This window comes from Notothenia rossii (genome assembly GCF_949606895.1).
Source record: "Notothenia rossii genome assembly, chromosome: 9".
Lineage (NCBI taxonomy): Eukaryota > Metazoa > Chordata > Actinopteri > Perciformes > Nototheniidae > Notothenia > Notothenia rossii.
The window spans coordinates 77,315,057-77,330,461 of record NC_136907.1 but is presented as its reverse complement, the minus strand read 5'-3'; the positions used below and the strand labels follow the sequence as shown (position 1 = coordinate 77,330,461).

At 40.8% G+C, this 15,405-nt stretch overlaps 1 protein-coding gene across 1 annotated transcript; it reads right to left on the bottom strand.

Moving 5' to 3' along the window:
• Nucleotides 1–8,662: 8,662 nt before the first annotated feature.
• Nucleotides 8,663–10,368, bottom strand: LOC307019640 (tripartite motif-containing protein 16-like; the record flags this gene model as incomplete). Its single annotated transcript, XM_079650640.1, has 1 exon — nt 8,663–10,368. The coding sequence occupies one exon, from the start codon at nt 10,366–10,368 to the stop codon at nt 8,710–8,712; it is 1,659 nt and encodes a 552-aa protein (XP_079506766.1). The 3' UTR covers nt 8,663–8,709.
• Nucleotides 10,369–15,405: the final 5,037 nt, after the last annotated feature.

Sequence of the window (15,405 nt, the reverse complement as noted above, 5' to 3'; positions counted from 1 at the left end):
GAAACAATCTCTGGCGGACAACAAATCTCCTCTCCTCCTGCTTTTGCTCAGTCAATGCAAAGAATGAGGAATCAGCTTTCTCTTTTAACATGTTGCCAACCTGTGAAGGGGCGGGAACATTCCTTGATAGGGTGCAGCTCAGTGTGTTTGGGAGCAGGAATCAAGGGGAACAGGTTGAACTGCTTTCAACAAAGCTTTGTGTGAGAGGCAGGGTGTTGTTTGCAAAACACATGCAAATGAAGGGAAATCTTCACCAACCTGACGAAACATGTGCAGGGTTTACTAAAAGATATTCACATGTTTTTCTGAAAAGAAAAGAAAATCTGAATTCATTATTATTTTCGTAATTCTAAAAATAAATTAAAAATGAAAATATCTTGTTTCAGAAAAATAATTTAGAGATATTTTTTAGATTAAAAAAACATAAGACTGAGATTTTGTCCTCTGAGCTCTTTTTTTAACAAGAAAAACCCCAACATTTTATTTTTTATAGACATGTAAAGGTGGCACTAATCTCACATCTTGAAAATAGAAACCCTATTTATTACAAACTCAACCTGCTAGCTTTTCTTTTGATGTGTTTGGTTTCCTTCTTCAAAATGTCCTTTATGCATTCAACACATTGAGACTTAGATACAAATAAAAGACCTTGAGAATAAAATATATACGATGAAAGAAGCTCTGGTGCTTTCCCTCTCTCATGCTTTACAAGAGAAACAACAACATACAAATACATCAATATCGATATTCAATAAATATTTAGAGCAAAGTTTACATTTCCATGCAGATAAATATCAGTTGAGGTTAACAGAAATCCTCCTGAGCAGTGACAGCCTCCATGGCGAAACAGACACGGGAAGGAGCGCCGCCTGAAGAAACTCCAACATCTACAGAACGACTCATGAGAAGATGTTAACCCTGTAAAGCCCACTGTTGTAATTTTACAACATTATTTTAAGCTATCCTAAAAAAGTCAGTAAATGTTTTAGTTTTTTTAAAGACTCCATTTACACGGTCTAACGGTCCTTTTGTTCAACTTCACAATGCTATTGGGTATTACATGTGTTTATAGGTCCTGCCCTCTGGAGCATACACTCACACAACTTCAGAATCTTCAAACAAGCAACATCTCTTTGTTTTATTCACATATAGAAATAAAACTCTAATATAAATATAATATCTTTGATAATTCACTATAACTAAGTTCTAAATGTGTCCTTTGTTAAGATTTTAAATCAACACCAGAATTGAATAAATTAATACATTGTTTCTGATAAAAGTATGTGAAATTATATCTGTAGCAATATGTTAAACTCTACTTGTATCTTATCAGTTAATTACTTACAAAAATACATTTAACTCTGGTTCTTGCAGAAACAGTTTCTGAAATGTTTTGGGACACTTGGATGTATCCCTTTTAGTATGATAATTAGCCTGTTAGCATTAGCCGGACAGCATTGTGTGACTTGTTGAACTGGTTAATCTGCATGTATGGGTGTAGGTATTTCTTTTATTATGATAAGGCTAAGCCAGGTAGTATCGTGTGACTCAAGTGTTCAATGTAAATAGGATTCAGATACTTGTTGCATCGGGACACCTGGAAGGGGGTGCTGCATGCATTCCTTTTAGTATGATAATAGGCTAAGCCAGACAGAATGAACACTTGTCCCACCACCCTATTGTTACAGCAGAATGTTTAATACAGCATATTTATGATATTCATTAGAGATCACATGGTATTCCATATGATGTGTGTTACTGAGTTGGGTCACACACGTTAGAGAGACAATGGTCGTTCTGAATTATCAATAGATGTATTCATTTTAAGTGAGCTGACACCGAGGTTAGAGGAAGTTCAGAGAAGGCCTTAAGTTATAAAAACAGTTAACCTTTGTTCGTTAACTAATCCTAAGGATATCATGAGATGTTGATGTTTAAACATATACAAGTATAGCTTTCAGAGAGAAAAACATGTGACATTTGTGTGGTAGGCTGCATGATAACATTTGTGTGCGTCAAACTTGCTTAGGGAAAATGTGTGTGTGTTCATTGCAGTGGCTATATAATTATGTTGTGTGATTACTGCTACTGTCGGGGGCATTTCCGCGATTGGTGATGTACTTCCCATTATTGTTTGTTGCAACAACTAAATAATAATTACTGATCAGCTATATGTGTTTGTTTCACATCGCATAAACACCATATCCCAACGTGCATTGAGGCTAAAACATCCAATCAGCGAGCTGAGGATCTTTCCTACGTCTGTTTCCGGTATTGTTCCTGTAATGAGAGTTCAGATTTGTGCTACATTGAAGGGTGGAATTGACTACACATTGTCAGAAACATAAATTGCTTCAGATATAACTCGAATTCCCCTCCAGCCCCAGTCAATCATGGTGTCCCCCAAGGCTTTATGCTTGGCCCCCTCCTGTTCACCATTTACATGGTACCCCTTGGCCAGATCATCTGCCATCACGGACTCAACTTCCACTGCTATGCTGATGATGCCCAAATCTATCTCAGCACTACAGCTTCTTGGAGGGCTCCACCAGCTTGTGTTTTTTAAATGTAGCTGTGTCACAATGAGGCTGGAGGTGTTTGTCACAATAAGAGGCCAAACACACCACACAGGACACATCTTCAGCTCCAGCATTGCAGTGATCAGCAGGAGCTTCTTCAACTCTTCTGTTTCTCTGCTAAATCTGCGAACGTGATGCTTTTTCAGCTCTCGTTTCAATGTCATCCCGGTTTTACGGTCTAAAAAGTGTTGAAGCAGTTTTTATCACTCTCTGAAGAACAAGAAGAAATGTATTTTACACATGGGCGGCGCCAGGATGTTTTTGCTGCAGTAGCTTAGCAGTTGCTATATGACAGCACGTCGTTGCTAGTTAATTTTCAAAATAAATAAACAAACAATACCAGTGGGCCAAGCACGAGCCTGTTCATATTGTAGCGTTCACCGCTTTTCAAGATCACAGATCACTCTAGCCTTCAATGTCGAAAACGTTCTCTTTATTTACAGAACCAATCAATAGTATAACACTTTTCCCCACACTCGAACACAACTCCTAGCGTCTCGTACTCCCTGCCAGCACACACCGGAAAACGCACACACACACCTGGAAGGTGTAACTCCCACAAACAACATTGCCTATATAACTTAACTTTACAATGTAATAAACTGTGCACATCTGATCTCACACACACACACACACACACACACACACACACACACACACACACACACACACACACACACACACACACACACAAAGGGGGGCAGAGCCACTCACTAGTGATGTGTCGGTCGCGAACGAGCCGATTCTTTTGAACGGCTCTTTGGTATGAACGAGGGGAACCGAGTCGTACTTGGTGAGAGCCGTTCTTGTTATCGTTCAATTGTTAGTCCGCACTCACTGCCTGCCAAAATCCACTCGCCTGTTAAAAAGCTTGATTTTGTTCCCCAAACGTATTCTGTGAAGACCCGCCCCTACTCTGATTAGTAGGTTTCAGCAGGAGTGAGATGGGGTGGGTCTTAACGGAATACACGAGAGAGAGAAGTCATAACAAGTGGTAGGCTACAGGACAGGTAGACGACGTGTTTTTCGGATGGAAAATGAGCCAAAGGCGAAAACGCAGCAGCATTTTGATGCACTTCAACCAAAAAAGCGCACCATTTGTAAAGGCAAAATATCCTTTAAAGCAGGGCCAACAAATGATCTCCATCGCCACTTAAAAACACAGTATCTAATATTAAGAGTTGCGTGAATTTCATTCAAGGCAAGGCAACTTTATTTACTTAACACATACGGAGGGTAAATTCAAAGTAGTACATTCACGGACATGAATGACATGGATATGGCGCCACCTTGTGTCGTGTTTACAAAGCAGATTATTGACATTAGGTCTGGCAATACAGCCAATCCTTATCCTGGTGATTATTTCACAGACAAACCAAGTAACCCCGCCAAAAAAAACGGCTCTTTTGAACGGCTCTTTGAAAGGAACGGAGCCATAAGATCCGGCTCCCTTCAAAGAGCCATAAATCCCATCACTACCACTCACCAAGGGGTCACATCTGTTACAGCAGGACAATGCGTCTGTTGTTGTGGTTCAAAGCAAACGCGTCTATTAGCTCCTGCACATCCAGGGCTCTTGCTCGTTCTGCATTGATGGACAGCAAAGCCAAATTGCTATTCCTCAAGTCCCCGCTGTTGCTCCTCATGTAGTTTTTCACACGCCGTAAACAAGAAAAGCTGCGTTCGCAGTTTGCAGACGTGACAGGCAGTGTGACCGATATACACAAAAGTCTGTGCAAATCAATAAATGCGTCCTTGTATGGCCGGAGAAGGGAGAGAAATTTGTGCGTGGTTTTCACAGTTTGTCCCTGCTGCTGCTGCTTTTTTCGGTCAAGGAGCCGTCGAACTTGGTGCAGTTCTGCAGACAGGTTGTCCGTTTTTACCCCATAATACTGGGCCATGGGTGATAGGTGCTCCAGCTCAAGGAATGACTTGTGAGTTGGATTTAAGGCAGACGTGTCCTGCAGCAAGCCACAAGATTCAGACGAAAACCGCCTTTTCATTTCATTGACAAGTCTATCAATGACAGGGTAGTAGCAGTGCTTGCGGATGTCATCAGAGGAGGTGAGAGGTGGAAGTTTTCCTGTTGGAGCATCAACTACAAACTCCTGTAGGTGGCATGCAGGCTGAGTTTGACGTCGCTCTTGTCTCAACTTGACGAGGATGCCAGTCTTGGTGGAGAGGGCGTGTGCTTTGTCCAAAATTTCCTCCCATGATTTTTCATTTCTCTTTTGGGAGAGGGATGTAATTACCGACTCAACAAGATCCGTAGCAGAGGCCAGTTGAAAATCCCCTGCTGATCTTACATTCTTGACACAGTCAACAAAAACTAAATTTCGCCGGTGGGCATGGCAATGTACATAAAGGGCCTGTGGCACCTCCTTCCGAAATCTCTCCTGCACACCATTATTACACCCCGACATGACAGCGGCACCGTCGTAGCATTGGCCAATGCACATGTTGTGATCAATGTTGCATTTACTGAGCGTCTGTTTGATCGTTGTCAAAAGTGAATCTGCGTCTAGTCCATCAGCTGGGGTGAAGTGAAGGAACTCCTCCTGTATGCCATCGTCATGTATATACCGCACTGCCAGACACCTGCTCCTTTTTACTCACGTCTTTGCTCTCATTCACCATCAGTGCAAACACTCCAGCTTCCTGTACTTCTCCGCTGATTTTATCCCTGACCATATTTGATATCAGCTCAATTAGCTCATCTTGTATGTCGTGGTGTGTGTACTTTGCATTTCTTGGATTGTCAGATTTTTTTTTTCTCCACAGTTTTGTCAAATTTGCCAATCAGGTCTAAAAGTTCGATGAGTTCCCCCTGTTGGCTGCTTCACTCTCCCTATGCCCCCGTAGTGCAATGGTTTGACACGCAGTGTCACGCAATGCTTCCACAACTGCCCGCATATATTCCCTGTTTTCACTTAAAGTTTTTGAATGTCCCTCGCTGAGTGCGTTGCTGATTTTTGAGCCACTCTCTTTCCTTACTTTAAATTCAGACCATGCATCCATGGCACATTTATGTCCACTGCTCACATCATGTGTAAGGAATGACTGCGTATCTTTAACCCAGGTGCTAAATCCGTCATGGGTAAAGGTGGTTTCTTTATGCAGGGTATATGCATGAATCCTGAAGTCAAATTTAATACCTTTTAAGACCTTTTTTAAGACCCTTTCCATACATTTTAAGACCTCATCGCAACTTTGAGTTCTAACCGGTTACATTGGCAACACACTTTACCTCACATTGACTATATTGATTGTAAGATAGTAAAACTAAACAGAGTGCAGACAGACTACTGAAGCCTCCTTTCCACATGAACTTCAACCTCTCTGTGAAGGTTTAATGCAGTATGCTGCTTTGTTGCTTCTGTACTCTGTGCTCTTTCATTCCAGTAAAACTCCTCAGAAAACATTAGAAACCAGTATTTGACCAATAAACAAAACAATTGACAAAACTTTGAACTATGAAATATGTTAAACTTTGGTGAGCTTCAGCGGGGTAATGCCATATAGGAGCACCCTCAGAAATACCCAGGGGTTAAATTGGGCACACGCTTTCGATTCATTAACGTGTCCGTTCACACTAGACCACTAGACCGCTGGAAATGCTGGAAACGATGTAGTACATATGTCAGGCCTGTAAGTGGCGCTGCTGCATACACCAAAAGCAGCGAAGAAGACCCCGGAGCATGGTTGCCTGGGTTGCCCTTCTGTTTATTCTCCGCGGTGGACGGCGTGTCCTCCTGCTGTATCTCTCAGGTAGTCCACCAGCAGATGAAAAACACCCACCCCACCGCCTCTTCCAAGGAACGAGGGGACCGTGCGGCAGAGCTTCCTTAAAAAAAAAGGTTCCGCCGGTCAACATGTCCTTTAAAGTTTAAATCTTCCGTACAAAATTAGGAAAGTGCCGGTCAGAGGTCTTCTTTGTTATTTATTGAGCTTTAAAACAAATTGATAACGACTCTGTTCTCTGCATAATAATATAATAATATTTAATAAACGGTGACTGCCTCTCTTTTCCTCCCCCTCTTCTGACAGCCCAGCAGCAGCAGGAGACGTGGGGAGAGGGAGGCGGGCTCTTTCATCGTTATCAGAAAATGATCACATAGGGTTGGACCCCCCCAGAGCGTTGCGTATGCCGGTCTACCCAAAACTGTCTTGTGAGCTCGTGGCAGAACCATGAAACCAAAAAAACAAAAATATACAACGGTCTACCCACCTTGGGACCCGTTACCGTAGTCGTTTATTCCCCCCCCCCCACACACAGAGCGGAGCAAGGCAACGAAACTTAAAATAATAAGCAGCATTTTACGGCGCGCTATGCATGGGGCCGCCTTGTGGGGTTTCCCGACATGTCGTTTCAGTAAATTAAAGGGTGTTTCATGTTGTCGTTGCTGTGAACCTTCTTAATACCCTGGAAAATGCCGTTTAATACTTTTTAATACTTTTTAATAGCCTTAATTTTCGCTAAATTGATCAACTTTTAATACTTTTTAAGACCCCGCGGACACACTGTTGTGGAACCGCGGCGTCCTTCGTGAGCAAAATGCCTGCAGGCAAAACAAAATACACCGTCCATAGTCACTGAGTACTCGAGCCAAGTGTATTGCTCGTACCATCGGCGATTGAATGACCGCATTTGCAGTCCGTACTTCTTGGTCGGGTATTTTCTAAGCATGGGACGTCTTGGTCCATCAGAGGCTGACTGGCTGATGTCAATTATGGTGTGGAGGGGTCGGGGAGCAGCGCTAGCTCCGCTGGTTCCACTGCAGCTCGCCGTAGCAGATAGCTGTTCCTGCTGCTGCGGGGGCAGTGGGTCAGTTGGCGGGGCCGGGGGCTCCTGTTCTTCGTGGTCCCAATCCTCCCGGTTATCATTGGTAATAGTAACATCGGGATCCTTGTGGATAGTAGGGTTGTCCGGCTGGACCGGTTCCGTTTGAGATCGCGGTCGTTTTCGCTGGCTTGTTAGACATTTTTCCATTTTCGATCTGTGTGTTCACTTCACATACTGAGAATTCGCGCTTTAACTTACAAAGACCCCAGAAAGATCTCGCGAGAATGTGTAAATATATATAGATACATTTTTTTCATTACAAAACAATGGGGTTGCTAAGCCGTTGCTAGGCCAATTCCTGGAGTTGCTATAGCAACTGCCAGCAACCCCCTGGCGCCGCCCCTGATTTTACATTGTATTACTTTAAACTCGATGATTAGGTTTCAGATGTACAAACTACGGTGGCCGACAGGTGCAATCGCGCCACAACGGACCAAACACTTACATCAGGAGTAACGTGCTGCAGCTTCAATAACAATGAAACATTTTAACAGCAATGTGCCAAAACACATGCAAATGAAGAGAAATCTACACCAACCTGACGAAACATGTGCAGGGTTTACTAAAATATTTTCCCATGTTTTTCGGAAAATAAAATAAAATCTGAATTTAATATTATTTTCCTAAAGATAAATTTAAAAAATGCGAATATCTTGTTTCAGAAAAATAAACACAAAACTGACATTTTTCCTCAAAGCTCTTTTATTAACAAGAAAAATCCCAACATGTTATTTTTTAGAGACAAGTAAATGTGGCACTCATCTCACATCTTGAATATAGAAACACAATTTATTGCAAACTCATCCTGCTGGCTTTTCTTTTAATGTGTGTTATTTCCTTCTTCAAAATGTCCTTTATGCATTCAACACGTTGAGACTTAGTAAAAAATTGAATACATTTAGAATAAAATATCTACAATGAAAGAAGCTCTGTTGCTTTCCCTCTCTCATGCAGAGAAACAACAAATTAAAAATAAATCAATATCGATATTCAACAAATATTTAGAGCAAAGTTTACATTTCCATGCGGAGAAATATCAGTTGAGGTTAACAGAAATCCTCCTGAGCAGTGACAGCCTCCATGGCTAAACAGACACAGGAAGGAGAGCCGCCTAAAGAAACTCCAACATCTACAGAACAACTCATGAGAAGATGTTAAAGCACATCCCATAATGTTTGATTGACAGCTGATCTCTGTGCAGTGAAGACATGAACACTCAGCTCTCAGCAACAATGATGGACACACAAAGAGTTTAAGAAGTAGAAGAGTTCCTCAAATGAATTCAGGCTATTTCAGTTTACACAACTCAGCTGCGTCACAAACCAAAAGTCCAGCATGTAGCGGCTGAGTGAATGTGGTCTGGACTCTGTGGAGGAGAGTCATGGTTTCAGAGACGCTGTAGAAGGACAGAATACCTGCTCTGTGATCCAGGTACACTCCTACTCTGGAGGACAGAGGACCTGAGACGGGAATTTTGCTATTGTTGTAAGTAAATGAATAACTGTTTTGTTTAAACTCTAACGCCCAGGATTTGTCATTGTATCCAAATAAACATTCAGTACCATCCCCTGCTCTGCGGATATTCTTGTATGAGACTGAAACAAAAACTGCTCTCCCTCTCCGCTCCACCTCCCAGTAACAACGTCCAGTCAGACTCTCTCTACTCAGGACCTGAGGCCAATCAGTGAATCTGTCTGGGTGACTAGAATAAGACTGTTCTTTCATGAATGTTACTTTTCTGCTCCCTTCAGATAATAACAGCTCTGTGTGTGCTGTGTTTGGATCCAGAGTGATCTCCTGTGAATATGTTAAGAACCCAGCTCTGGTGGTGGGCTCTGCTGCTGGCATTAAAACATCCACTTCAGTCAATGAGACGTTTGTCCATTCCTCTCTCAGGACGTCCTGTAGTTTGTCTCTGACTGCTGACAGGGCCGCCGTCACGTCCTCAAAGTAGCTCAGAGGAAGGATGTAGATGCTGGAGGAGTGTGTAGCTTCACTGAGGGCTGGCAGTGAGGAGGGGTAGCTGAGCAGAAACTGGTTGTGATCCTCTGTGTGAGAGAGCAGCTTCAGCTCAGCGTCTCTTCTCTTCAGCTCAGAGATCTCCTGCTTCAGCTTCTTCTGAAACTCTTTGGCTCGACTCATTTCTCTCTTCTGCTGGGATCTGAGCTGCTGCTTCACATCAGAGCTTCTTTTCTCCATCAGACGGATCAGCTCAGTGAACATCTTCTCACTGTCCTCCACTGCTTTATCAGCAGAGCCATTGAAGGCCTTCACCTCCTGCTGAAGCAGCTTCACCTCCTTCTCTCCGTCCTGGATTCTCTGCTGGATGTTTAGTCGACTCCCCTCCAGCTCTCTCTGCCTCTCAGTCCTCTCTGCTGCAGCTGACACCGTGTCGTGTCCTTTGTGTTCGTCCACAGAGCAGAGAGAACAGATACTCTGCTGATCAGTGCGGCAGAACAGCTTCATCACCTCTTCGTGGCGAGAGCAGATGTTCTCCTGGAGCTTCTTGGAGGGCTCCACCAGCTTGTGTTTCTTTAATTGAGCTACGTCAAAATGAGACTGGAGGTGTTTCTCACAATAAGATAAAAGACAGATGAGGCAGGACTTACAGGCTCTCAGTTTCCTCCCAGTGCAGAAATCACAGGCCACATCTTCAGCTCCAGCATAGCAGTGATCAGCAGGATCTTCTTCAAGTCCAGGCTTCTTCAGCTTCTCCACTAAATCTGCTAACATGGTGTTCTTCAGCAGGACAGGCCTCGGTTTGAAGCTCCTTCTACACTGAGGGCAGCTGTAGACTTTCTTCTTATCCTCTCTATCCCAGTGGCGTTTGATACAGTCCATGCAGTAGCTGTGTCCACAGGGAATAGCCACCGGATCCTTCAGTAGATCCAGACAGATGGAACAAGAGAAGGTTTCCCGGTCCAGCTGAACTCCTTTCTGCCTCATCTCACCTCTCAGTGATAGTTACGGACTGCAGACAGAAGGTCAAATATCCACTTTCTCTGAACAGAAACAATCTCTGACGGACAACAAATCTCCTCTCCTCCTGCTTTTGCTCAGTCAATGCAAAGAATGAGGAAACAGCTTTCTCTTTTAACATGTTGCCAACCTGTGAAGGGGCGGGAATATTCAAATGCCTTGATAGGGTGCAGCTCAGTGTGTTTGGGAGCAGGAATCAAGGGGAACAGATTTAACTGCTTTCAACAAAGCTTTGTGTGAGAGGCAGGGTGTGTTTGCAAAACACATGCAAATGAAGGGAAATCTTCACCAACCTGACGAAACATGTGCAGGGTTTACTAAAAGATATTCACATTTTTTTCTGAAAATAATAGAAAATCTGAATTCATTATTATTTTCTTAATCCTAAAAATACATTTAAAATGAAAATATCTTGTTTCAGAAAAAATAATTTAGAGATATTTTTTAGATTAAGAAAACATAAGACTGAGATTTTGTCCTCTTAGTTCTTTTTTTAACAAGAAAAACCCCAACATTTTATTTTTTACAGACATGTAAAGGTGGCACTCATCTCACATCTTGAAAATAGAAACCCCATTTATTACAAACTCAACCTGCTATCTTTTCTTTTGATGTGTTTGGTTTCCTTCTTCAAAATGTCCTTTATGCATTCAACACATTGAGACTTAGACACAAATAAAAGACCTTTAGAATAAAATATATACGATGAAAGAAGCTCTGGTGCTTTCCCTCTCTCATGCTTTACAAGAGAAACAACAACATACAAATACATCAATATCGATATTCAATAAATATTTAGAGCAAAGTTTACATTTCCATGCAGATAAATATCAGTTGAGGTTAACAGAAATCCTCCTGAGCAGTGACAGCCTCCATGGCGAAACAGACACGGGAAGGAGCGCCGCCTGAAGAAACTCCAACATCTACAGAACAACTCATGAGAAGATGTTAACCCTGTAAAGCCCACTGTTGTAATTTTACAACATTATTTTAAGCTATTCTAAAAAAGTCAGTAAATGTTTTAGTTTTTTTAAAGACTCCATTTACACGGTCTAACGGTCCTTTGGTCAGCCTCACAATGCTATTGGGTATTACATGTGTTTATAGGTCCTGCCCTCTGGAGCATACACTCACACAACTTCAGAATCTTCAAACAAGCAACATCTCTTTGTTTTATTCACATATAGAAATAAAACTCTAATATAAATATAATATATTTGATAATTCACTATAACTAAGTTCTATATGTGTCGTCTGTTAAGATTTTGAATGAACAACAGAATTGAATAAATTAATACATTATTTCTAATTAAAGTATGTGAAATTATATCTTTAGCAATATGTTAAACTCTACTTGTATCTTATCAGTTCATTACTTACAAAAATACATTTAACTCTGGTTCTTGCAGAAACAGTTTCTGAAATGTTTTGGGACACTTGGATGTATCCCTTTTAGTATGATAATTAGCCTGTTAGCATTAGCCAGACAGCATTGTGTGACTTGTTGATCTGGTTTATCTGCATGTATGGGTGTAGGTATTCCTTTTGTTATGATAAGGCTAAGCCAGGTAGTATCGTGTGACTCAAGTGTACAATGTAAATAGGATTCAGATACTTGTTGCATCGGGACACCTGGAAGGGCGTGCTGCATGCATTCCTTTTAGTATGATAATAGGCTAAGCCAGACAGAATGAACACTTGTCCCACCACCCTATTGTTATAGCAGAATGTTTAATAGAGCATATTTATGATATTCATTAGAGATCACATGGTATTCCATATGATGTGTGTTACTGAGTTGGGTCACACACGTTAGAGAGACAATGGTCGTTCTGAATTATCAATAGATGTATTCATTTTAAGTGAGCTGACACCGAGGTTAGAGGAAGTTCAGAGAAGGCCTTAGGTTATAAAAACAGTTAACCTTTGTTAGTTAACTAATCCTAAGGATGTCATGAGATGTTGATGTTTAAACATATACAAGTATAGCTTTCAGAGAGAAAAACATGTGACATGTGTGTGGTAGGCTGCATGATAACATGTGTGTGCGTCAAACATGCTTAGGGAAAATGTGTGTGTGTTCATTGCAGTGGCTATATAATTATGTTGTGTGATTACTGCTACTGTCGGGGGCATTTCCGCGATTGGTGATGCACTTCCCATTATTGTTTGTTGCAACAACTAAATAATAATTACTGATCAGCCATTTGTGTTTGTTTCACATCGCATAAACACCATATCCCAACGTCCATTGAGGCTAAAACATCCAATCAGCGAGCTGAGGATCTTTCCTACGTCTGTTTCCGGTATTGTTACTGTAATGAGAGTTCACATTTGTGCTACATTGAAGGGCGGAATTGACTACACATTATCAGAAACATAAATTGCTTCAGATATAACTCGAATTCCCCTCCAGCCCCAGTCAATCATGGTGTCCCCCAAGGCTTTATGCTTGGCCCCCTCCTGTTCACCATTTACATGGTACCCCTTGGCCAGATCATCTGCCATCACGGACTCAACTTCCACTGCTATGCTGATGATACCCAAATCTATCTCAGCACTACAGCTTCTTGGAGGGCTCCACCAGCTTGTGTTTTTTAAATGTAGCTGTGTCACAATGAGACTGGAGGTGTTTGTCACAATAAGAGGCCAAACACACCAGACAGGACACATCTTCAGCTCCAGCATAGCAGTGATCAGCAGGAGCTTCTTCAACTCTTCTGTTTCTCTGCTAAATCTGCTAACGTGATGCTTTTTCAGCTCTCGTTTCAAAGTCATCCCGGTTTTACGGTCTAAAAAGTGTTGAAGCAGTTTTTATTACTCTCTGAAGAACAAGAAGAAATGTATTTGACATTTTATTACTTTAAACTCGATGATTAAGTTTGAGATGTACAAACTACGGTGGCCGGCAGGTGCAATCGCGCCACAACGGACCAAACACTTACATCAGAACGTACTGCAGCTTCAATAACAATGAAACATATTAACAGCAATGTGCCAAAACACATGCAAAAGAAGAGAAATCTACACCAACCTGACGAAACATGTGCAGGGTTTACTAAAATATTTTCCCATGTTTTTCGGAAAATAAAATAAAATCTGAATTTAATATTATTTTCCTAAAAATAAATTAAAAAAATGCGAATATCTTGTTTCAGAAAAAATAAACACAACACTGACATTTTTCCTCAGAGCTCTTTTATTAACAAGAAAAATCCCAACATGTTATTTTTTAGAGACAAGTAAATGTGGCACTCATCTCACATCTTGAAAATAAAAACACAATTTATTGAAAACTCATCCTGCTGGCTTTTCTTTTAATGTGTGTTATTTCCTTCTTCAAAATGTCCTTTATGCTTTCAACACATTGAGACTTAGTAAAAAATTGAATACATTTAGAATAAAAATATCTACAATGAAAGAAGCTCTGTTGCTTTCTCTCTCTCATGATTTACAAGAGAAACAACAAAATAAAAATAAATCAATATCGATATTCAACAAATATTTAGATCAAAGTTTACATTTCCATGCAGAGAAATATTAGTTGAGGTTAACAGAAATCCTCCTGAGCAGTGACAGCCTCCATGGCTAAACAGACACAGGAAGGAGCGCCGCCTGAAGAAACTCCAACATCTACAGAACAACTCATGAGAAGATGTTAACCCTGTAAAGCCCACTGTTGTAATTTTACAATATTATTTTTAAGCTATCCTAAAAAAGTCAGTAAATGTTTTTGTTTTTTTAAAGACTCCATTTACACGGTCAAACGGTCCTTTGGTCAGCCTCACAATGCTATTGGGTATTACATGTGTTTATAGGTCCTGCCCTCCGGAGCATACACTCACACAACTTCAGAATCTTCAAATGAGCAACATCTCTTTGTTTTATTCACATATAGAAATAAAACTCTAATATAAATATAATATCTTTGATAATTCACTATAACTAAGTTCTACATGTGTCCTCTGTTAAGATTTTGAATTAAGACCAGAATTGAATAAATTAATACATTATTTCTAATAAAAGTATGTGAAATTATATCTGTAGCAATATGTTAAACTCTACTTGTATCTTATCAGTTAATTACTTCCAAAAATACATTTAACTCTGGTTCATGCAGAAACAGTTTCTGAAATGTTTTGGGACACTTGGATGTATCCCTTTTAGTATGATAATTAGCCTGTTAGCATTAGCCAGACAGCATTGTGTGACTTGTTGATCTGGTTTATCTGCATGTATGGGTGTAGGTATTCCTTTTATTATGATAATAGGCTAAGCCAGGTAGTATCGTGTGACTCAAGTGTTCAATGTAAATAGGATTCAGATACTTGTTGCATCGGGACACCTGGAAGGGCGTGCTGCATGCATTCCTTTTAGTATGATAATAGGCTAAGCCAGACAGAATGAACACTTGTCCCACCACCCTATTGTTACAGCAGAATGTTTAATAGAGCATATTTATGATATTCATTAGAGATCACATGGTATTCCATATGATGTGTGTTACTGAGTTGGGTCACACACGTTAGAGACAATGGTCGTTCTGAATTATCAATAGATGTATTCATTTTAAGTGAGCTGACACCGAGGTTAGAGGAAGTTCAGAGAAGGCCTTAGGTTATAAAAACAGTTAACATTTGTTAGTTAACTAATCCTAAGGATGTCATGAGATGTTGATGTTTAAACATATACAAGTATAGCTTTCAGAGAGAAAAACATGTGACATTTGTGTGGTAGGCTGCATGATAACATTTGTGTGCGTCAAAGGGAAAATGTGTGTGTGTTCATTGCCGTGGCTATATAATTATGTTGTGTGATTACTGCTACTGTCGGGGGCATTTCCGTGATTGGTGATGTACTTCCCATTATTGTTTGTTGCAACAACTAAATAATAATTACTGATCAGCTGTTTGTGTTTGTTTCACATCGGATAAACACCATATCCCAACGTGCATTGAGGCTAAAACATCCAATCAGCGAGCTGAGGATCTTTCCTACGTCTGT